Source organism: Haemaphysalis longicornis, unplaced genomic scaffold (genome assembly GCF_048455015.1).
Source record: "Haemaphysalis longicornis isolate Haplotype H1 unplaced genomic scaffold, Haemaphysalis longicornis Haplotype H1 scaffold_1, whole genome shotgun sequence".
Classification (NCBI taxonomy): Eukaryota; Metazoa; Arthropoda; class Arachnida; order Ixodida; family Ixodidae; genus Haemaphysalis; species Haemaphysalis longicornis.
The window spans coordinates 178290944-178314153 of record NW_027526203.1 but is presented as its reverse complement, the minus strand read 5'-3'; the positions used below and the strand labels follow the sequence as shown (position 1 = coordinate 178314153).

The 23210-nt window shown below is 43.2% G+C and overlaps 1 protein-coding gene across 1 annotated transcript in view; it reads right to left on the bottom strand.

Moving 5' to 3' along the window:
* LOC144139757 (RYamide receptor-like) overlaps positions 1 to 23210 on the bottom strand; it is a 430132-nt gene that overhangs the window by 57694 nt on the left and 349228 nt on the right. The window contains exons 2-3 of the mRNA XM_077672022.1: positions 5726 to 5918; positions 3314 to 3469 (exon numbers count right to left, since the gene is read on the bottom strand). Coding sequence (XP_077528148.1) covers positions 3314 to 3469; positions 5726 to 5918 — 349 coding nt within the window. The remainder of the gene's footprint in view (positions 1 to 3313; positions 3470 to 5725; positions 5919 to 23210) is intronic.

Below are 23210 nucleotides of genomic sequence, written 5' to 3'. Positions count from 1 at the left end.
ACAATAAGCACTCAACAAACCGAAACTCATGAGCATGGATTGTAACGTAATGTCCTCCAGGTTTGCATGTTCTGTGGTCGTAGTGGCAGATTTTGAAGCCATCTAATTCCAAGTTTCTCATGGTGCGAGTTGGACTACATCCCTAACTTGCCATCACTGGTGATGCTCTTAAACACACTATTCAACTACTTCCCAAAAACGTTTCATCATTCCAGATTCTAAAGGCTTCCTACAATATTTTCGAGTAGGCCTAGGATACTGTCATGGAAATCGCCTGCAGTTGGAAATTTGACTATACCCACCATGTTTTTATGAATGGTCGTGGCAACTTTTCAGTGCTTGCCAAGTCACTGCACAATCACAGACAACGATTTCACAAATGAAACTTCCCCTCCTGCCACCTAAGGAACTGATGTCGCGAGGATACTTTGTTCTTTTCCTCGCAGGACAGGCTTGTACCGCCAAGTGAAGAAATACGGCTGATTTCGCAAATTGCCGCCTCTACACTTTGAAGCCTGTCCTCTAGCGCTCTTTATCTATTGGGTTATATCGATCCTCGTCAACTTCGCCGACAGTGGCCGGAAATAGCCTTCAAAAAAGCGTACACCTTCAAAAGTATGACCAAAAGCGCCCTACAGCGGCGCCTGCATCCAAAGACATCGGAGCATGTACTTTATGGTTGCCCAAATTATTCGCTCAGGACAGAGGCGTTCCCCACCAAGCTGGCTCGTGTAAACGCATAGTCATTTACGGTAGAGACAATTTAGCAAGATTAGCCCCTTTCTCTTTCCCAGCGAGCAAATCTGTTCTCTCTCTCCACAATAATACCAGCGTACATAAATGACTGGGGTGCCGGAAAAAGCACCATCAGTGCAGAAGCGTGTCTGCTCCAAGTTGCATTTTTTCTATTACCCTTCTTAGCTCATAATTTCTATTCAGCCAGGGCAGAACAGACAACTGAGATTTTGCACCTTTTTAACTTCACTGACTTGCTTTTCACGTTCTGTGCGCTCCACGTGCCGGGTGAGGAATGAAAACTTTTTTTACTCGAATAATGTCTTGAGAAGTCAGACGAATTTCAACCGCTCGCAACAGATCTTTGAAAAGGGGCCCTGCAGATGTTGCTGTAGGAACAGCCGATTTCGCCACTCATCTCCATGTACTTCTGAACACGCTGATTACAGTGGTCATGAAGCCAACATACCGCAAGTTCTCGTGTCGGGATAGCTGTTCTGTGTTGAGCCTATACAAGCTGAGATGTCCCCTCATAAGCCTTTCAGTATACAACGACACACAATGTGCGACATTCCAATCACTAAACATCTCAATTGGTATACCATTTGCAAACCGTCGGTGTGAAGTCGCCTTTTTTCCCAGTGATGTACGCACAGTCATATTCGTGGTGGCTTCCTTAAAAGTTCAGTGGGTCATTTAGCTGTTTATTTTAGTCGCATGAACTCGTCTCATGCAGTCATTCGCATGTAGACCACACAATTGTAGCTACGTGGCCGTGCGCTTTGTGCCCTTTACTGTTCGTAGAATGTACCTCATTTCTCCAGACAATACAACTTCTTCCTCAAGTATCCCAGGAAAGTCACCGGATCAGTTTTCGGTTGGATTCCGGTATCACTTGCAGAGGGCACTTGCCTATGATTTTCGCATGGTTAGTCTCGAGAACGGACGACGTAGGGTTCGACTTACGAAGCCAACAAATTTTGTTTTGTACTCTTTCAACAGACATGTCTCGTCCTTGGGGTAAGGACCGAAATCACTTCTGTCAGGGGTTTGCCAGTTGAGGAGGAGAATTTTAAAAGAAGTTATGCTTCGTGGTAGGTGTCTCAAAAGGGATCACTGGGCTGTGATCTCACTCAAATGTTACTGGACGCTTTTTCACTCCTACTTTCAGTGCTCCTAACTGTGCTGAAAGAATTTACGATGAATTCCTGACACATAAACTAGGGACTCGTCAAGCTGCCTGTCAGCAACGTTTTTCCAAATCATCCTTCGTTCTGTTTTGAAACTTTACGAGGAGTAGTCGTTAATTGGTTCCGAACCACCGCTGCTACAGCTTTCATAAACACAAGTTCTTTAAAGGGCCTGTACTTTATTACCCCCGAATTCAATACTGGGACGATTGACTCCGTCATCGGTGTTTTTAAGCTAACATATGGAACAGTAATAGTCTAATCCGACACAGCAACAGTGTTGTTTGCATTAATAAATTATAAAAGCTGACACGGCACGTTAAAGCTCGCGGTGCAATACGGTCTGACATTGTTACTGTAGTAGGTTAGCTACACTACTAAAGACACTAAAACAGTAAACATATGCCTACATAACCAATTAAGGTGTAAGGGCTTGTGTACGAAACAGCGCATGGCCATGTATGTCAATTTCTCGGCTTCCGAGACGTAGATAAGCAGTATTCCCGTCATAAAATAGTGGTCGTTTGCTCCTTAATTCTTTCCAAATAAAAGCCGAAGGAAAACGTTGGCTTAATCAGCCTGTTCGTGGTTCTTTAGGCCAACATCTCTTCCCTTTGAATTGCAGTTTCACGAAATACGTTCTTTACAACGATTGCAAGCAAGCGTTCATGTTTGTCAGGAGGATTGCTTGAGTGCCACCATCGGTCTTTTTTGCCTCCAAAACTCCAAAACAGTCAACCAAAATTGTAGAACCGCAGCACGCCTCGGTAGAATTTTACTTTAAACGCAACCTGTATATAATTCTGTAACACAGTGTCGCCATCCACCTGAAAGATGTGCAAAAAAGACCTCGCAGGTGGTAGCCCTCCTCCCCTAAGCCCACGAAGAATTTTACCAACACCTACTTAATAGTCCTCTTCTCATTTTCCAAGGTGCGGAGGGTTGGACTTAAAGTCAAAAATGGAAAATCACGGTGGTGTGTCGGAGTCATGCAAAGACGGCAACAGGTCGACAGGTCCTACCTGGTGTTACGTCGCGTTGAATTGGTACGTTTTCTTGCCTTGCCGTCATCTCTCAGACTTGCTGAAGTTGATAAAGGCAAAGCATTCAAGCAAACATGCGACAAAAAAGCAACTCCTCCTAGAAGCTGCATCAAAAACTGAGCGATATACCTTAAGCATTGCGGTTAAGCTTGATTATGCGAGTAGAGTTTTCTCTTCCAGTATTACCATCTGCTTCTCATCAACTACCAATTCCTGTAACTCGCCCGAGATAACATGGCCCCAGCCCCTTATGAGAACTAAAATAAACGAACTTCTTGACATAGTAACGGCAATAAGTATTATGAAAGCATAATGGTGTTATTTATAGCATGTGGATTTACTTACCTTCATTTTGGCGGTGAGTTGCTGCTGGTCGCGCTGGATGTCGGCGTTGCCGGGTGACGTATGACGCCACATCTTCCAGCCAATCGAGGAGTAGGTAAAGGTCAGGACCAGCATAGGGGTCAGGAAGGTCACGGTGAATATTACGGCTGTGTACACCTGCAGATGAAAGACGCGGGTATTGGTTTTGCAGAAAAAGCATACAGCACCGCAGCAAGGGGATTAAGTTTGGTGAATTAGCTGATACATCCAGCAAGGCAGCCTTCCAACCAGCTACTGGGCACTGCCTGTTAGCTTTCTTACTAAACGAAAAACGTCAGAGGCCACCTCATGCCATGTTTGAGATTTATTACGTTACCGTTTTCTTTATTTTCACACTATATGTAGGATGGCCGGGAATAAAAAGAACGCTACTGTCCCCAACTGAGCTATGTGATCTAGAAAGCGAATGTATTAATTAGTGAATTTCTCGCCAAATATAAAGGAAAGCTGCATTTGATATTTTTGTTAAACGGGCTATCTTTATTTCTTGCTACTCTTCAATACTGAATATAGTGTAAATACAACAAATAAAACGCTTACTGATGAATTTTTTTACCTGATTGAGTGGCGGTAACTACACAAGTACGTTGCAAAAATTACTAGCACAATCAACACCCATGTCTACTCCTCGCTGTTCATATTACATTGGTGTTTACTTAGGTGCCTTCGTTTACAGGACGGTTCAGTGACAAAATGCATACTGGGGTGGCGAACCAAGTTATTTAAGAATGTGAAGCTAGGGATAATGTAATCGGGTTGCATTGTTATTTCCAAGCATGGAACTGGTTCGCCGCACGCGTGAGTTCATTACACTCAGCAACATATTGCAAGTGTGTGATATGCTGCTGCGTGATAAGTGTAGCCCTAGCAAAACACGGAACTGATCGGTTAACACTGGTTGCTCAATTTTGACCGCCAGGAGAGCATCAATGCTCTCAATTTAGTGAAATATGGTTTGAATTAAAGGGCTGGGAAGCCCAGTTTCAGTTCTTAAACGTAGGACTGACTTCTGTACATAAACCCTATGTATCATTTTGACAAACAAAAAAATAAAATATTTGATTGAATTCAAGCTTGGCGGGGACTTCCCGGCGTAGCAGCTGCGTGACGCAGATGACGTACACCGCGAGGGAAAGTTTACGTCTGCACTCGAAAATACGTCAAAAATAAATTACAATGTATCTCCCTTAGCAGCTGCTCAATGATTTGGAACCAAACGCGGAATCAACAAAAAGACCATTGCGATCGCTAGTGCTGCTAAAATTTGATTGGACCTCTGCTAAAGGGATTCTCGACGCAAGACCGCTAGATTCCCCATGAGCGCAAACCGCCTCTTGTCTATGAAACACCCTGAGTGAAAAAATGCTGAGCCAGCAAGTAAGAGTAGAGAACGTCATTTTCTTGCCAGCAGAAAACTTCCTGACGCTGCGCTGCGGCGCCTCATTCAGCTGTCTTTCCTAGTTCCTTCATGTGCACAGGTTGTCTGCGTGTATGAGCGAAGTGATGTTGGTGCAGACTTGATGAAGCAGGACCTTAAAGTCCCGTTAAAGTATAACAATTACCGTTGTTACGAGTGACAAAAAGTTTGTTATTCCAGCATTTAGAATACAGCCCCCTTTTGTTTAACGAGCGAAAATAACATTTCTCTTACATGCCGTTGGGGTCACTTTCTTACAACAATCTAGCCAGGAGCAAGCTGTGCCCATTAAGGTGTAGAGTTCGACCTGGAACAAACTGTTGTCTGTGTGAATGTATTTACTAATTCGTATTCATAAATTCTTTAAATGCCGCTATAACCTCGCAGAACCAAGAATCACAAAAAATCACAAAAGGGCAGCCCCCTCCGTACCGCCATTCTTGCGGTGATTTCAAATTGTCTAGTTCAAAAAGAGCTGAATGTTTTGTTTCAGGGGCCTGTATCAGGAACCAGCAGGATACCTCCATAGCTGATGTGCGCCGATGGTTCCTCGACACGCTTGGACGTTACTGGACATGAATAGCGTCTCAGGAATTGTTGGACATAAATAGCAGACTGGGAACATATGACGCAACCGCCTGGGGTTCCCAATCTAAACAAAATTTATGGGATTAAGGTGCTAGCAAATAAGTTGCTTATTGCGCAAGTTTTAAAAAACTGAAGTGTTGGTTTAAAGGTTAATAGGTCACAAGCTTTCAGAGACCCCGCAGCCAGCACCCATGGTTCCTAATACGAGCCCATTTGATTCCTCAACATTTGCAAATGCAACCTTTATTTACTTAAGCAAGAGGGACAGAACATGCCTTACACATTTCAGTGCATGCTGCGATTCTGTACAAAGTTGGTAAATTTCTACATCATTCGATATTTTGTGAGGGAAAAATTCGAATGCCCACCTTTCCGGCACTCTCATCCCAATGTTCGTGGCAATCGTAGTAGGTGCCGTCAGCCCATGTGAAGGGTGTGGCACGGCCATGCACAAATTGCACGCTTGAGAGCAGTGCAGCAACCAGCCATATAACCAGGATGATGTGCGGCCCGCGCTTCCGTGTCCAACGGAAGCTTAGCGGGGACATGATGGCGTAGTACCTGCGTCACGTGATGGAAGAAAGGGAAGGAAAGGGTGCACGAGTTTAGAAAACATCTCAGCGAGGCTAAGTAGGCTGTCACAAGTGCAGTAACCATGACTAAAAGAAATTAACTCTGAACTGAAGGAAATCTTAAAAAACGGTTGTCCCTTTGCGGACAGATCCGGAGAGGCTTCAAAAAATATGCGGCTTGCAAGTTTTACGTAACCAATCTAATGGGAGCTCAGGAAACGTTTTAAGGCTTAAGGTCAAAACACAGCTTTGTATGGTAAAGAAGCGGTCGTATCAATGTAGACAACTAGGTTCTTCTCACATCAAACCTTTCTAGATTCCCAATGAAGCTACTTCGACCGTGTGCAATGCAGATTGCATCCTGTTGATTGTGTGTTTAAGGTTATTTCGGAAGAATGATGTAGGTAGTGTATCACATTTGTGAAGGCTGGAGTTCTGGTTGCAAATGTCAGTTTGTTTATCACCGCAGGGAAGGTAAGTTAGCTCGTGCGGCTGGCTATGCTTGCTGTTTAAGATTGTTGTGTAGGGATCGTTTTTTTTTACAAATTCTTTGATCCGTTTTCCTTCTATACCACTAATTAGGACACCCAGTCACACATCTACACTCAAGTATTGCCAACAACCTTTCCCATCGTCTCTGGCTCTCACCGAAAGGCTATGTGTCTCAGGTATGTTCGGCAATAGGATGTCCATAGCAATAAATCTCCTGTAATAACAACTCAATCGTTTATCAACATGCCAAGAAACACCAGGAGGCCTTTGTGAATGTCTCAGGAAATAAAAGCAGGACACAATGTACTTACATTACAAAATAATCAACTAAAGGGATAGCATGGCCCGCAGAACAAAAATTAAACGTTTTTCATACCGCAGCCATACAAGTTTCCAGCAAACCGCACCCATACCCATACACACACACACACACAAGTATAATGCCTAGCAGTGAGGCAGATGTGACGCGAGTAATCTTGGTCCAGATTCCACCGTGTATAGATATTTTTGGAGAAAAACATACATTTATATAATAATGCAAAATTGTACAAAACAGAATGACCTAAGATGGCTTGCTCGTGAGAATAGGAGCGAAAAAAGAATATACATGGAAAGGAGACGAGGCAACGGAAAAGTGAGCGAATTAAAGAAAAGAATAGCTTCATTCATGTCTTATACTGAAGTTACAGCATACAAGTCGATCATAGACCATGAAGAGAGGGCCGAGAAAATTTGAACAGTTATGGCAACAAAACTCACAGACATGTATGCAAAACATTTTCAGGCAATTATTAAGTATATCCGGGTATTCAGTGTACTGATCGTGCGTCCACTGCAACTGGAGCATGGGGCACACACCACGCAGATATTAGACATTATAAAAGGTATCGTGCTTTCTGGTCAAAATTTGTGGCCCACGGAGAGGAACATGTTGTAGCCGCGTAGCACAAGACATCATCATCATCATCATCATCATCACCATCACCACCACCACCGCCAGCCTATTCACGCCCACTGCAGGGCAAAGGCCTCGCCCAATAATCTCCAACTACCCCGGCCCTGCGCTAACTGCGACCAATTTATCCCTGCAAACTTCTTGATCTCATCTGCCCATCTAATTTTCTGCTGCCCCCTGCTACGCTTGCCTTCTCTAGGGATCCACTCTGTTACCCTTAATGATCAACGGTTATCTTGCCTCCGCATTACATGCCCTGTCCACGTCTTTAACACGCGTTTGTTCCCTGACCAACTCCGCTCTCTTCTTGTCCCTTAATGTTACACCTATCATCTTCCGTTGCATTGCCCGCTGAGTCACTCTCAATTTAAGTTGAACCGCCTTAGTGAGCCCAAAGTTTCTGCCTCGTTGGTGAGTACCGGTAAGGTACAGCTGTCATACACTTTCTCCTTCAGGGAAAATGGTAGGCTGCCATTCATTATCTGAGAATACCTGCCGTATGCACTCCACCCCATTTTTATCCTTCTAATTATCTCTGCCTCATAGTTGGGATCCCGGGTCACAACTTGGCTTAAGTAGATATATTCGCTTACCACTTCCACTGCCTTGCCACCTATCTCAATCCGCTGTGCTGTCCCGAGGTTATTGATGATTACTTTGGTTTTCTGCATATTAATTTTCAGGCCCAAGAGCACAAGACACTTTACCGTAAATTATTTTGAACATCTCGAAAAGGTCCGCCTTATTCTGCCAGGAGGTTAATCATGATAGTGTCACCACAGAAGATGATGCAATGTTATAAATATTACTAGCGGCGCAGCGATGGTTAAAATATATATCCAATTTTTGTACCCTTTTAATAAGAATACGGACTGTTTTGTACGCGCTATTCCATACTACGGAAGCGTACTCAAGCTGCAGACGGTCGACAGAGTAGTGTATAGCTCGGAAAGAGAGCTTGGAACCTTGAACTCTTTTCATGTGCGACAGACGACGCCAAGGTATCAAATAGCCCCACTAGTAACTACTAGGAAAATAATAATAATAATCAATCAATCAATAAATTAATCAATCAATCAATCAATCAATCAATCTCTTTATTATAGTGCCCAGGTACAGCCGTAGGCTTTGTTCTGGCGCACTTAAGAAAAAGACAGACGACGACACAAATACGTCCACGCGTGAGAAGAACAACAAAATACAAGCGAAGAAAAAAAACTAGAATGAAGAATAAAGGTCATTTAACAAAATCAATGATTTCGGCACACTAAAGTTGGAACAATCACGAAACGATAAAACACAGTGTCATAAACATTTGACAATACAAACGGGCAGGTATATATGAGTAGGAACAGTGACAAAGGCGACCAACATAAACGGAAATAGGGCAATGAAAATAGAATTAAAACTGGTCGGAACCAAGTCAGGGAGAGACAGAAGTCAGAAGGTCACACATGTAAGACCGAAGGAGTGTATGAAACAGGTCAATATTATGGGAGTAGAGATTGCATGTTTCTTGAAGGCGGTACAATGTGCAGTGTCTATTGCATGTCTTACTGGTACGAAGTATAGAAGACTTACGGGTAAGTTTCGACTGTACTCTAAGATTTACATTTGCAAGCAACTCCGAAGAAGAAATAATCCCGTGTACAAGTTAAAATAAAAAATTAGGTCAGCATTGCTTCGTCTTGACTTCAAACTTTGGACAGGATTAGAAGTAAAAAAGTCTGAACCATTGCCACTGTGGCGGGAGAAACGATGATTGTGGATAGATATGAACTTATTTTGCACTTTGTCAAGTATATTACTGTTCGACTGGCACGTGTCGTTCCAAACACCACAGGCACATTCTAAAATAGGGCGGACAACAGACAAATAAAGCTTTAGTAGTGAGACAGGGTTGCTGAATTCTCTTGATATTCGACAGACAAACCCCAAGCGGCGAAGGGCGCGCTTAGAAATAGAATCCACATCAGCAGAAAAGTTTAGCGCACTGTCAAATACCACTCCAAGGTCAGATATTTTCAACACGCGTGGTAGTGGCACACTTTTCACAATGTACGGATAAAGTATGGGGTTTGTTTTACGAGTGTAGGACATAACCTTCGTTTTAGTGCCACTAAGAGCAAGTTTGTTCGCGGAGCACCAGTTGCTAAAAGCATCCACATCAGATAGAAGAGCTATGCAATCTTCAGCGCTAGTAAATTCTTTAAATATTTTGATGTCATCAGCATATAACAGAAAACAAGAGTGATTTATAGAGGCTGAGCCGTCATTAACAAACAAAGAAAACAAAAGGGGCCCCAGAACAGATCCCTGAGGCACACCACTGGAAGCATAGTAGGCAGAAGATTCTTTATCATTAACAGAGACAAAACATGACCTATTATTAAGATAGCTGCTGAGTAACTCCACGAAGCAAACGGGAATATTATAAGTAGACATTTTATGCAGAAGCAAGGAATGGTCAACTACGTCAAACGCTTTGCTGAGGTCACAGTACACGGTATCGAGCTGACCCCGTTCATGCACAGCTTCCGAGGCAAAGAACATAAAAGACACAAGGTTTGTAGTACTTGAACGGCCAGATAAAAAACCGTGTTGTTCTGGAAGAAGGATGTTTTTGACACTACAAAATTACGTGCAAAATTGATTCGAACAGTTTGCTTGCCGAGCAGAGGATAGAAGAAATTGGCCTGTAGTTGTCTACCTTTGTTTTCACACCAGACTTAAACACAGGAACAATACGCGCGACTTTCCAAAGGCGCGGAAAGGTAGGTGATTTTATACAGTTGTTAAATATAGAAGCGAGAATCGGAGCTAGTATGACCCCGTAAGCTGTTAGTAGTGCGGAGGGAATTCCATCCAGACCAGAGGAAAGAGATGGCTTTAGCTGTTTGAGTGCCTTGAGAACGTCTTCTTCGCTTATAAGGGTGATGCATAAATTCAAAGAAGACAGTTCGCGGGCGCGGGAGAGGGTATTGGGTCCAAATACTGAACTGAAGTGCTCAGCAAATGCATCGGCAATAGAAGCGATATCATTTCCCTTTTCATCGAGAAGGCTGATGTGTTCTCGGCTCTTCGTGCCGGAGCGAAAACGGACGTACTGCCAGAAGCATTTGAAACTCCGCGAAGCATCATTTTCAACAGCAGAGATGTACAAAAACCGATCCCGCTTATAGAGCACTTTGCACAAAGACCTGTAATAGACAAATTGCTGTTGCCATGACTCACTATTTGTCCGCCGTGCCTTCCGATGGGCGCGCTTGTTATGTTTCAAGGCCACGCGTAGCTCACCTGAAAACCAAGCGGGGAATTTAGAGTTTCTGGGCCGCTAACGCTGGATGAATCTGCGCATACCTTCTTGCATAATAGAAGAAAATTGCTCGACTTGCTCGTCAACTTTTCCAGCGTTCAAAACCTCAGACCAATCAAACTCCGACAGATAATTATAAAAACCTAAGTATTCCCCAGCGGCAAAGTTAAAGGCAGGACGGGCAGATGGACAGGAGCGAATGAACTGAGGGGAACACGGTAAAGAAAGATGCAGGGGGGGGATGATACTTGTCAGGACACACAAGATGAAAGTCGGACTTGGAAACACTGGGAGAATGAAGATTGGAAAAGCAAAGGTCAAACGTGTTTCCGTTGCAGTTTTTTACACCATTTTTTTGCTGGAGGTCAGTAAAAGAAATGAAGTCGAGAAGGCAGGTGCCTTTCCTGGACGGTACCATCCAACCAGTCGATACCAGGTGCGTTAAAATCGCTAGCGATACAGAAGTCATGACGGGGATTTGAAGTGACGACGTTTTCGATGGCCGAAATGCCTGACTCATAATACTCATGTGGATGAAGATTTGTAGAAAAGTAAAATGTAGAAAGTAATATATTCCGCTTACCTGGGCAGCATAATTCAACCCAGACAGATTCATCCACAGTTTCGATATCACTACGCATCAAGGAAGTAATAGAACGATCCACAGCTATGAGAACACCCCCACCAAAACTTTTACCTTTTGTACAGTCCCGGTCACTGCGGTAAACATTAAAATTTTCGGTAAAATAGTCCCCGGAGGAAATATCTGGTTCAAGCCAGGTTTCCGTAAGAATAATAATATGAAAATCGGATAAATATACGGAACAAAAAAACTCACTAGCCTTTGTCCGTAGGCCACGAACGTTTTGATAGAGAATGTTCAGGCGCATCCGGGTGGATTATTATTAGATGTTTCAGATGTGTGTAGCATGGATTCATGAAGAGTACCTAGAAACCGTTTAAAAAGGCACCCGTTCGGCCACAACGATGGGTCTTGCAAGCGTTCGAAGTACTCATCGGAGAACACGACATGAAACGATGCATAGTTGGAGAACCTTGTTTTTAGTCGTTTGCAGGTCACAGGAAGGACGTTCAAAGTGGTGAGGTGGGAGGACAAGGCTGCACTAGTAGTCTCCGGTGACAGCCTAGAAACGAACATAGCAGGTGGCCGCCGAGATACGTCACGTGTCGGTTGTTGGTCAGCCGAGTGTGTCAATTTAGAATAATAATAATAATAATAATAATAATAATATTAATAATAATAATAATAATCAATCAATCAATCATGTATATTTATTGTGCCCAGGAACAGCCGTGAGGCCTTGGTGTTGGCACACAGATGAATACAAGTGAAAAAAAAGGAAAAAAAGTGAAAGGAAAGAACACTTTGACAACGTATAAGAGAAAACAGTAAAAAAATAACTTTTACAATGTATATTACAAAGTATACCGCACAAAACACTACAAAACGCAGATAGCGTATACACTACATGCAATGAGCACAAACAAAACTGCCAGGATACAACAGAATTCGTAATTACATCGTACAGATGAAACGGAACATCTGCACACTATAGATAATCGTGTGACGTTATAATAGCAATCCACAAAATGGAAAACAACAAAAAGCCATATAAACAGCATACTATCCATATAGTAAGGCAAGCAGGTAAAAAGAAGTTACTATAACCAGAACAAGATCCATTCAGTATGACGGAGCAAAGAAATATTACATATAGTTCCAATAATAATAATAATATATTATTATTATTATTGCTGAAGGGTCTAGTATTTTTGGTGTCAATGATGTTGACGAACAGGTTCGACGTTTTACCGAAATTGTCAGGAGTGGCATGGAAAAGTACATCCCTTGTTATAAGCCTGTTCATTCCAAATTTTCCCACTGGTTCTCTAAAGAACTTCGAAGTTCGCTTAAACTTAAGGACAGCGCCCACAAAAAGGCCAAGCGTTCTGGGCTTGACAAGTGGAAAGCGGAGTTTAGTCGGTATCGGTCACTTTGTAAAAGCCTCTACCGGCGTGACCACCAGCTCTATATAGAGTCGTTAGAGGCTTCTCCGTCTCAGAAACCGGCTGCCCTCTGGAGGTATGTACGCGGCCGTTCTAAGGCATCTAAAGAACACATAATTCCGATGGGAAACAGGTTGAGGATGTTGCCACGAGCTTTGCTCAGTACTTTCATTCTGTCTTTCAACTGCCAGATGGTCACAACGAATGCCTATCGTTCAATAATATGTCTAATTTTAGTACACTTATGTTCGATGAAAAACTTGTCAATGATAGCCTTAAACGAATGAAACCGTCAGTTTCCTGTGGTGCAGATGGAATTCCAGCAGCCCTCATGAAGGCTTACGGCAACATTTTTGTGCCTGTCTTAACTTCCATTTATAATAACTGTTTACTTTTCGGCAAATTTCCTCGTGCATGGAAGATCGCTCGAATTTTTCCAATATTTAGGTCTGGTGATAAGTCAGCCGTTACTAACTATCGCCCAATCTCACTCCTTTGTGTCGAATCAAAACTGTTTGAGTCAGCTCTGCACAATGTTCTTGCTGCCTGCGTCAAGAACGTTCTGATACCAAATCAGCACGGCTATTTCTCTGGTAGATTGACGGTTACAAATCTTGCAAGCTTTATCACACAGGCTTCAGCTGCAGTTTGTGAAAACGGCCAGTTGGATGTTATTTACTTTGACCTCAGTAAGGCGTTTGATGTAGTGAACCATCAATTATTAATTAACAAGCTTACTACGTCCGGTGTATACGCAAGCCTTGTTGCCTTGTTGTCCAACTATCTCCTTAACCGGTCCTTTTATGTAGATGTTAACTACAAAAAGTCTAGTGTTTACACTGCAACGAGTGGTGTACCTCAGGGTTCTGTGCTGGGTCCACTATTGTTTTCTATCTTTATCAATGATGTGTCAACAGGGTTAACAAAATCTTCATTCCTTCTCTATGCTGATGATGTGAAACTATTTAGGCACATTAGTGGTTTTCAGGACTGCTGTGCCTTGCAGAGGGATGTGTCGGAATTATCGGTCTCGTGCAGCAAAAACTGACTAATTTTTAACCCAGCTAAAACAAAGGTTGTCACGTACAGCCGGAAAACCCATCGTCTACTGTTTTCCTACAGTATAGAGGGAGCTCCTTTGCAAAGGGTTGAGGAGATTAGGGACCTCGGGGTTCTTTTCGACATTACCCTCTCTTTTTCTTCTCATATTAGGCTCATCACCCGGCGTGCGCTCCGAAGTCTTGGAAATGTGTGTCGGATTACAAAGGAATTCTCTTCTCCAGATCTATTTCTAATGCTATACAATGCAATATGTATCCCTCAGGTAGAATATGGTTCTGTGACCTGGAACGGCATCTCCAAATCTAGTAGCGAATTAATAGAACGTGTGCAGAAGAAGTTTTTATCCATATTTAAGCACCGTCATCACAATCACAGTTTTAATCCTGATTCTGATTTTCCCATGGTTCCTTCCATCTCTTCGTTGACTTGCAGACGTATGCGTGCAGACCTTACATTTCTTCACAAAATTGTTCATGGTGACCTTTCTTGCGCAGACCTGCTTAACTGTTTACAGTTTAGTGTTCCACAAAGGCCCACTAGGTCGCATCACCCATTCTTGACCGCTGCGGGCAACTCCAATCATTCTCCTGTGCGCAGAATACAGATTTGTTACAACCGCTTCTCTGAACGCCTTGACATCTTTCAAAGTTCCTTTACAATTTACCGTACTGCGCTGTTGAATACAGTATTTTAAACATCTATGATATCTCTGTCGTTCGTTTTTCTTTTTTTTCAATGCTGAAAGTTGGTTTCTCTGCGGTTCTGTTTAACCAATACATAGTTGCCTAGTTTTGAACCTGTTTACTTATCATGCTTGTCTTATCATTTGTCTCTATACTCTTGTCATTGTTTTTGTCGTCTTACTGTCAAACTTTGTTCTCTGCTTGTTGTGTATTCATTACAATAAGCTGAGCCACAAAGGCATCTTTTTTTTTTTTTTACCTGTGCCCAGGCTCCGCCTGTGCTTTATTTCTGAAATTTTCGCTACTTCAATTTGTGTGTGCCTTGTCGCTTGTTTGTTTCTTGCAATATGTTTCCTGTATTTTGTTTTCATGTAACTATCCGTGCGCCAGCACGCAGGCCTCTGGCTGTTCCTGGGCGCGTAAATAAACATGATTGATTGATTGATTGAGCTGTGACGCCACCTTGCAGGAAGGAATGCGTCACAGCTCGGGGCAGTCTTCTTTTGCCCAAGCTGTAAACACGGAAGTGTAGCCTTCGGCTACGTCTGCTCCACTGACGCTGAAGTCTTCGGCTGATCCTTCACTGCCTCCTACTCCGTCCCCACTTTCCCCGGTGCATTCTGCGCCTGTGCTTGACTGTCTCCCTCCTACTGTTGAGAAGAAGCGCTGAAGCCTGGCATGTGTAGGTGCATCGAACACATGTGGACTGGTTGTCGTTCAACAGCCGAAGCACCCCAAAGCAATGTTCGTTTCAAAGCTTTCTCCGTCCACCACCTCTGCCAGTTTTAATGCCCATCTGTAAACCTTAGGTGTCTCGCCCTTGAACTGCGGACGACTAAAGACTAAATTTGACACGTACGCATCCTTTTATAGTTCCCTGAGTGGAGAGTTTTTCGAGCGCTTGAATGACCCCGCTGTTTGGCCAAAAGATTCGAGGCATGTTTTGCGAAGGCATGCTTCACAGCTCTGAGCGCATCACATAAGAAAACCAATGATGACTGGTTTAGATATGTTTTATGAGAATGTGCGATGTCTTCGAACTAAGGAAACTGAATTTTTCGTGAATGTTCTCGCTTCTTGCTCTCCATTACTAGCTATATCCGAAACTTGGTTGTGCCCTAATATCCTATCCAGTGATTAGTTTCCTCAAAATTACCATGTATATCGTAATGATCGTGTCTTAACGGCATGCAAACAAAAAGGGAATGGGGTTCTCGCAATTAACAAATCACTCCCTAGTGTGCTACGTAGCGATATTTTAAACGGAGATCAGTCTTTATGGGTCCAAATTCATCTCTCTAAAACTGACAAACTTCTAGTTGGTGTTTTTTACATTCCTCCTGATGTAGTTCCTGACGCGTTCAATAAGTTAGTCTCCCTCATTGAACAGGTACTTACAACTCATTGCGACCTCAAGGTCCTCCTCCTTGGAAACTTTAACGCTTCTGGCGTTCAGTAGAGCCACCTCACCTGTTCCCACTGCAACCACCAGTTTCAACAGAAGGGTAATACGTTACTAGATTTTTCGTCTTTCACTTCCATGGCACAGCGTAATCACAAAAAAAAACCGCAGTGGAAACATTCTGGACCTGTGCTTTTCAAATTTCGATTGCGTTAGTATGTCTCGCTCTGATTGTTCTTTAGTAATACCCAATAAATATCATCCTCCTCTTTCCATTTCCTGTTGCCTTCCTACAATGCTCCACCGTTCCGTAAGTTCCAGCAATGCGCAACCTCGCTACGTGTTCGCCCGGGGAGATTACGTTGGGCTGTGTGGCTACTTTTCTGTTGCCCCTTGGTCAACAGTCATTGACCTCTCTGATGTCAATGAACAAGTTGACCGTTTTACTGAGATTGTGCTCTTTGGTATGAAGAAATACATCCCGCAATATTTACCAAAGAAGTTCAAGCTCCCACACTGCTTTTCTTCTGAATTGCGGGATGCCCTGAAACTCAAAGAACTTGCGCACAGAAAGATGAAGCGCTCTGGTGCGAGTCAGTTCGCTCAGGAGTTCCGGCGCCTACGTGCCCTATGCAAAATATTGCACAGGCGTGATCATGCTTTGTACCTGACGTCAGTAGAAGCTAAAGCAACTCTTCAGCCGGGAGCCTTCTGGAAGTGCATTCATTCTAGATCTAGTACAACAAAATAATCTATTCGTCTACTACATTCCAGCGGCGTTGAGGTTGCAGATGCGGCCGACTGCTTTGCTCGTCAGTTTTCTTCTTTTTTTGGGCTTAGCGGTGGTAGTGATGACGGCAGCGTCCCTTGTCACCAGGGCGGTAACTCCGGTTGTTTCCAACTGGATGAGAACATCGTGCGGACCAGCATCAAGCGGCTAAAGCGCTCGTTTTCTTCTGAGCCAGATGGCATTCCTGGTGCAATTCTAAAAACATGCAAATATATTCCTTCCTTTGTTCACCTTAATATTTATTAACTGTCTCCGGTCTGGCACGTTCCCACGCTCATGGAAAATCTCTCGTGTATTCCCTGTTTTCAAGTCAGGCCAAAAAACTGACCCCAAGAACTATAGGCCACTATCTCTCCTTTGTTCTGCCTCTAAAATATTCGAGTTATCTCTTCATACGGTCTTGTCTTTCTCACTTAAACAGGTCCTCATTCGGAATCACCATGGCTTCATGCGTGGTCGCTCAACTTCCACAAACCTCGCGTGCTTCATGGATCAGGCTGTCCCAGCAATCGTTGGTAGAAGCCAGCATGACGCTGTCTACTGTGACATGAGCAAGGCCTGTGATGTAGTCAACCAGTCGGTATTGCTTGCCAAGCTCATTCTGTTAGATGGCCACGCTTCTTTGTGGGTCTTCTACGTTGCTATCTCCAGGAGCGATATTGCTATGTAAGTGTTAACGGTCAAACATCATTTAGGTACAATGCAACCAGTGGTGTACTCCAGGGCTTCGTTCTGGGCCCCCTTCTTTTTTCCATTTCCATGAACGATGTTGCTTCTGCCATTCAAACTACTTTTTTCTTGTTGTATGCTGATGATATAACAATCTTTAGAGAAGTCCGTAATGTTCAGGACTGTAATTCTCTTCAGGCTGATATCGTGTCATTCCATAATTGGTGCACCAAAAACGAATTAATTTTGAACCCCTCAAAAGCGAAAGTTGTCTCCTATAGTAGGAACATTCAACAGCTGCAATACTCCTATAAAATAGCAAGCACTGCACTGCCGAGGGTGACCGAAATTTGGTACGTGGGAGTACTATTTGATTCTTCTCTGACTTTCTCTTCCCACGTTAAACAAATTCCCGGACGCTCTCTTCGATATCTGGGTGCTGTTTGCAGGTATTCTAGAGAGTTTAAAAGTCCTCTTCGATTGTGTTGCGTCATAGCCGCGCCACGTTGCGTCATAGCCGCGGCAGGGGGTTCACGGCACGTTTCACGCGATGGGAGAATCAACCTAACGGAAACAACAACGGAACCCCCTATGCGTCGCATCTGCACAGGGGTTCCCGCGAGGGGAGGTGGGAGTAATTTTTTTTTAATTTTTCACGTGCCTTCAACGTTTTGCTGGCCGAGTGTCATGGCTTCGAACACTAGGCTTCGTTTTTTTGCTGTTTTGCTTTCTGGGATCTCTGTAACTATTTTTACTGTATTGTTTCTGTCATACATATGGTTTTCTGTGTTGTGTCGTCTTGATTTTAGTTTGTTTTCATGAATGTTTGCATATGGTGTACCCGTACCAAGACCCTAGGGTTGTTCCTGGGCACCGAAAATAAAGGTTGATTGATTGATTGAATATTATTATTATTATTATTAATATTTTATATTATTATTATTATTATTATTATTGTTGCTCTGCCTGTCGTGTGGCCTTTACGACGGGCAGAGCAACATAGGCATCTTCTTTTTTTATTTTTTTACCTGTACCCAGGCTCCGCCTGTGCTTTATTTCTGTCATTTTCACTACTTCAATTTGTGTGTGTCTTGCCGCTTGTTTGTTTCTTGCTATATGTTTCTTGTATTTTGTTTTCATGTAACTACCCGTGCGCCAGCACTCAGGCCTATGGCTGTTCCTGGGCACGTAAATAAACATGATTGATTGATTGATTGATGATTATTATTATTATTATTATTATTATTATTATTATTATTATTATTATTATTGTTATTATTATTATTATTATTATTATTATTATTATTATTATTATTATTATTAGTGAAGAAAAGAAGCCCTCCTCGCGTTGGTGCATCGGAAGCTTCTGAGTTGGTTGTGGTGCGCCGACCGCCGAGCTCCAGGGCCATCTTTGTTTCGAAGTTGTCGGCTAACACTACATCTGGGCAACTGTTGGCCCACTTGTCGAATGTGCAAGTCACGCCATTGTCATGCAAACGCCTTAAAACCAAGCATGACTCCTATTCTTCTTTTTGTGTAACTGTTGACGCAGAGTGTTTCAGGCGCCTGTGCGACCCGTCTATGTGGCCAAAGGGCTGCCTCTTCAAGCCGTTCCAAGGCAAGCTCCACCCTGGCATGGTGCACAGCTGTGAAACTTCTGAGAATGACCAGTAAGAACGACACTCTCGACATCTATTATCAAAATGCTCGGGGTCTACGTACTAAGTCCTCCGAATTTCTTAGAAATGTTGTGTGCTCCAAATTTTCTACTATTGTTATTACTGAAACTTGGCTTTGCGATGATATCTCATCTTCCGACTATTTTCCTCCGACCTATGAAATTTTTAGAAGTGACAGAAAGTTAACTGGGCCCAAGCAAAAGGGTGGCGGTGTTCTCATTGCCATCGATCGCTCAGTGCAATGCGTGCGGCGTGCAGACCTCGAGACTGAGGAATCAGTCTGGCTTGAGGTAGGCCTCAAGAGGGGCGAGAAGCTGCTCATCGGTGCATTCTATATAACCCCGGATATTTTACCTGCTGAATATAATCTAAAGCTCACATCTATTGAAAATGTTTCCAATTCACACTCCAACCATAAGCTAATTATACTTGGGGACTTCAACACCCCAGGTATTCACTGGAACAGTCTTTCATTTCAGCATAAAAACCATTATGCAGTGCAGAAATGCACCATGTTATTAGATTTTCAATCATTCACCTCCTTGCAGCAGTTCTGCCACATAGAAAACTTCTGCGGTAATGTCCTAGATGTGTGCTTCTCGAACTTGAAAAACGTAGAAGTGTGTGCCTCCGAAATATCTCTTGTACACCCCGACAAGTTTCACCCCCCTCTTATTGTCTCTGTCTCTGTCGCTGCCCAGCATTGCTATGGTGGTGTTGACGATTGTGCAGTCCCGCGATATGCTTTCAAGCGTGGAGATTATGTTGGGCTCTATCACTTTTATTCATCTGCTGAATGGTCTAGTGTTTTTGATGTCAATGATGTTGACGAACAGGTTCGACGTTTTACCGAAATTGTCAGGAGTGGCATGGAAAAGTACATCCCTTGTTATATGCCTGTTCATTCCAAATTTCGCCATTGGTTCTCTAAAGAACTTCGAAGTTCGCTTAAACTTAAGGACAGCGCCCACAAAAAGGCCAAGCGTTCTGGGCTCGACAAGTGGAAAGCGGAGTTTAGTCGGTATCGCTCACTTTGTAAAAGCCTCTACCGGCGTGACCACCAGCTCTATATAGAGTCGTTAGAGGCTTCTGCGTCTCAGAAACCGGCTGACTTCTGGAGGTATGTACGCGGCCGTTCTAAGGAGTCTAAAGAACACATTAGCCTGCTTAATTCCGATGGGGAACAGGTTGAGGATGTCGCCACTAGCTTTGCTCAGTACTTTCATTCTGTCTTTCAACTGCCAGATGGTCACGACGAACGCCTATCGTTTAATAATATGTCTAATTTTAGTACACTTATGTTCGATGAAAAACTTGTCAATGATAGCCTTAAACGGATGAAACCGTCATTTTCCTGTGGTGCAGACGGAATTCCAGCAGCCCTCATGAAGGCTTACGGCAACATTTTTGTGCCTGTCTTAACTTCCATTTATAATAACTGTTTACTTTTCGGCAAATTTCCTCGTGCATGGAAGATTGCTCGAATTTTTCCAATATTTAAGTCTGGTGATAAGTCAGCTGTTACCAACTATCGCCCAATCTCACTCCTTTGTGTCGCCTCAAAACTCTTTGAGTCAGCTCTGCACAACGTTCTTGCTGCCTGCGTCAAGAACGTTCTGATACCAAATCAGCACGGCTTTTTCTCGGGTCGATCGACGGTTACAAATCTTGCAAGCTTCATGACTCAGGCTTCGGCTGCAGTTTGTGAAAACGGCCAGTTGGATGTTATCTATTTTGACCTCAGTAAGGCGTTTGATGTAGTGAACCATAAATTATTAATTAACAGGCTTACTATGTCCGGTGTTGATGCAAGCCTTGTTGCCTTGTTGTCCAACTATCTCCTTGACCGGTCCTTTTACGTAGATGTAAACTTCAAAAGGTCAAGTGTTTACACTGCAACGAGTGGTGTACCTCAGGGTTCTGTGCTGGGTCCACTATTGTTTTCTGTCTTTATCAATGATGTGTCAACAGTGTTAACAAAATCTTCATTTCTTCTCTATGCTGATGATGTAAAACTATTTAGGCACATTAGCAGTTTTCAGGACTGCTGTGCCTTGCAGAGGGATGTGTCGGAATTATCGGTCTGGTGCAGCAAAAACTGTCTAATTTTAAATCCAGCTAAAACAAAGGTTGTCACGTACAGCCGGAAAACCCATCGTCTACTGTTTTCCTACAGTATAGAGGGAGCTCCTTTGCAAAGGGTTGAGGAGATTAGGGACCTCGGAGTTCTTTTCGACAGTACCCTCTCTTTTTCTTCTCATATTAGGCTCATCACCCGGCGAGCGCTCCGAAGTCTTGGAAATGTGTGTCGGATTACAAAGGAATTCTCTTCTCCAGATCCATTTCTAATGCTATACAATGCAATATGTATCCCCCAGTTAGAATATGCTTCTGTTGCCTGGAACGGCATCTCCAAATCTAGTAGTGAATTAATAGAACGTGTGCAGAAGAAGTTTTTATCCATATTTAAGCACCGTCATCACAATCACAGTCCGGGTCCTGATTCTGACTTACCCATTGTTTCTTCCATTCCTTCGTTGACCTGCAGACGTATGCGTGCAGACCTTACATTTCTTCACAAAGTTGTTCATGGTGACCTTTCTTGCGCGGACCTGCTTAACTGTTTAGAGTTTAGTGTTCCACAGAGGCCCACCAGGTCGCATCGCCCTTTCTTGACCGCTGCGCGCAACTCCAATCATTCTCCAGTGCGCAGAATACAGAATTGCTACAACCGCTTCTCTGAACGCCTTGACATCTTTCAAAGCTCCTTTACAATTTACCGTACTGCGCTGTTGAACACAGTATGTTAAACATCTATGATATCTCTGTCGTTCGTTTTTCTTTTTTTTTTTTATTTCTGAAATTTGGTTTCTCTGCGGTTCTGTTTAACCAATTTGGTTGCCTGTTTTTGAAACTGTTTACTTATCATGCTTGTCTTATCATTTGTCTCTATACTCTTGTCATTGTTTTTGTCGTCTTACTGTCAAACTTTGTTCTCTGCTTGTTGTGTATTCATTACAATAAGCTGAGCCACAAAGGCATCTTCTTTTTTTTCTTTTTTACCTGTACCCAGGCTCCGCCTGTGCGTTATTTTTGTAATTTTCGCTACTTCAATATGTGTGTGTCTTGTTGCTTGTTTGTTTCTTGCAATATGTTTCTTGTATTTCGTTTTCATATAACTATCCGTGCGCCAGCACTCAGGCCTCTGGCTGTTCCTGGGCACGTAAATAAACATGATTGATTGATTGATTGATTGATTGATTGATTGATTGATTATTATTATTATTTTGAGGGTTTATTAACTTGCTGCCGCTGCTATGACCAGGGGCAGCGATAAGCTTTTGCATTCGCTAACAGGATGGGAAGAAAAAACTGGTGACGTAATCAATAATGTAAACACGAAGAACTCCACGAAATTTCGACAGCGTATTCACTACATAGAGTTATCACAAACAAAAATGGCTTCATACCATTACGTTGATTGATTATGAGGTTTAAGGCGCCGAGGCTACACAGTTGATTAGGCGCGCCGGAGTGGAAGGCTCCGGATTAATTTTGGCCACCTGGGGCTCTTTAATGTGCTCCGAAATTTCAAACACACCGGCGTTTTGGCTTTAAGCCTTCATCAGAAAAGCGGCAGCCGCGGCCGGGAATCGAAAATGGAACCAGCGTCTTAGGGCTCAGCAGCACAAACTCATAATTACATCCTGCAGATGACAAGTAACCCATGATCATTACAAAACACGTGTAAATTTAAACTGCGATTTTTAATATGGACAAAAATCTCTTTGACGTGGACTACATAATATGTAACAGCACGACAACGTCTAAAGCGAGTATCTAAATAACATTCTAACTACCATTAAAAATCAAACTCAGCTTACTGCGAAGAAAAAATTACACCATCTTCCCGTGGGGAACCCTGATGAGGATGCGAAGCATCGTGGCGGTTCCGTGTGGTTCCATTGTGTTGCCGTTATGTTGAGTGATCTGGTTTTTACTAGCGCCAGAGGGAATTCCGCGTCCGGGTCCACACCGGTGGCAAAGGCACGCAAGTGCTGTTGTGTTACTGTGAGTAGGCGGTGGTTCTCGAAGCGCCGAAACTCGTCCATCATGTTCTTGTCGATGTTGTCTCTGTGGTAGAATCGGTAGTCTCCGTCAGCTTTGGTGAGGTAAAGGTAGCTGACATTGGTGCACCGGCTGAG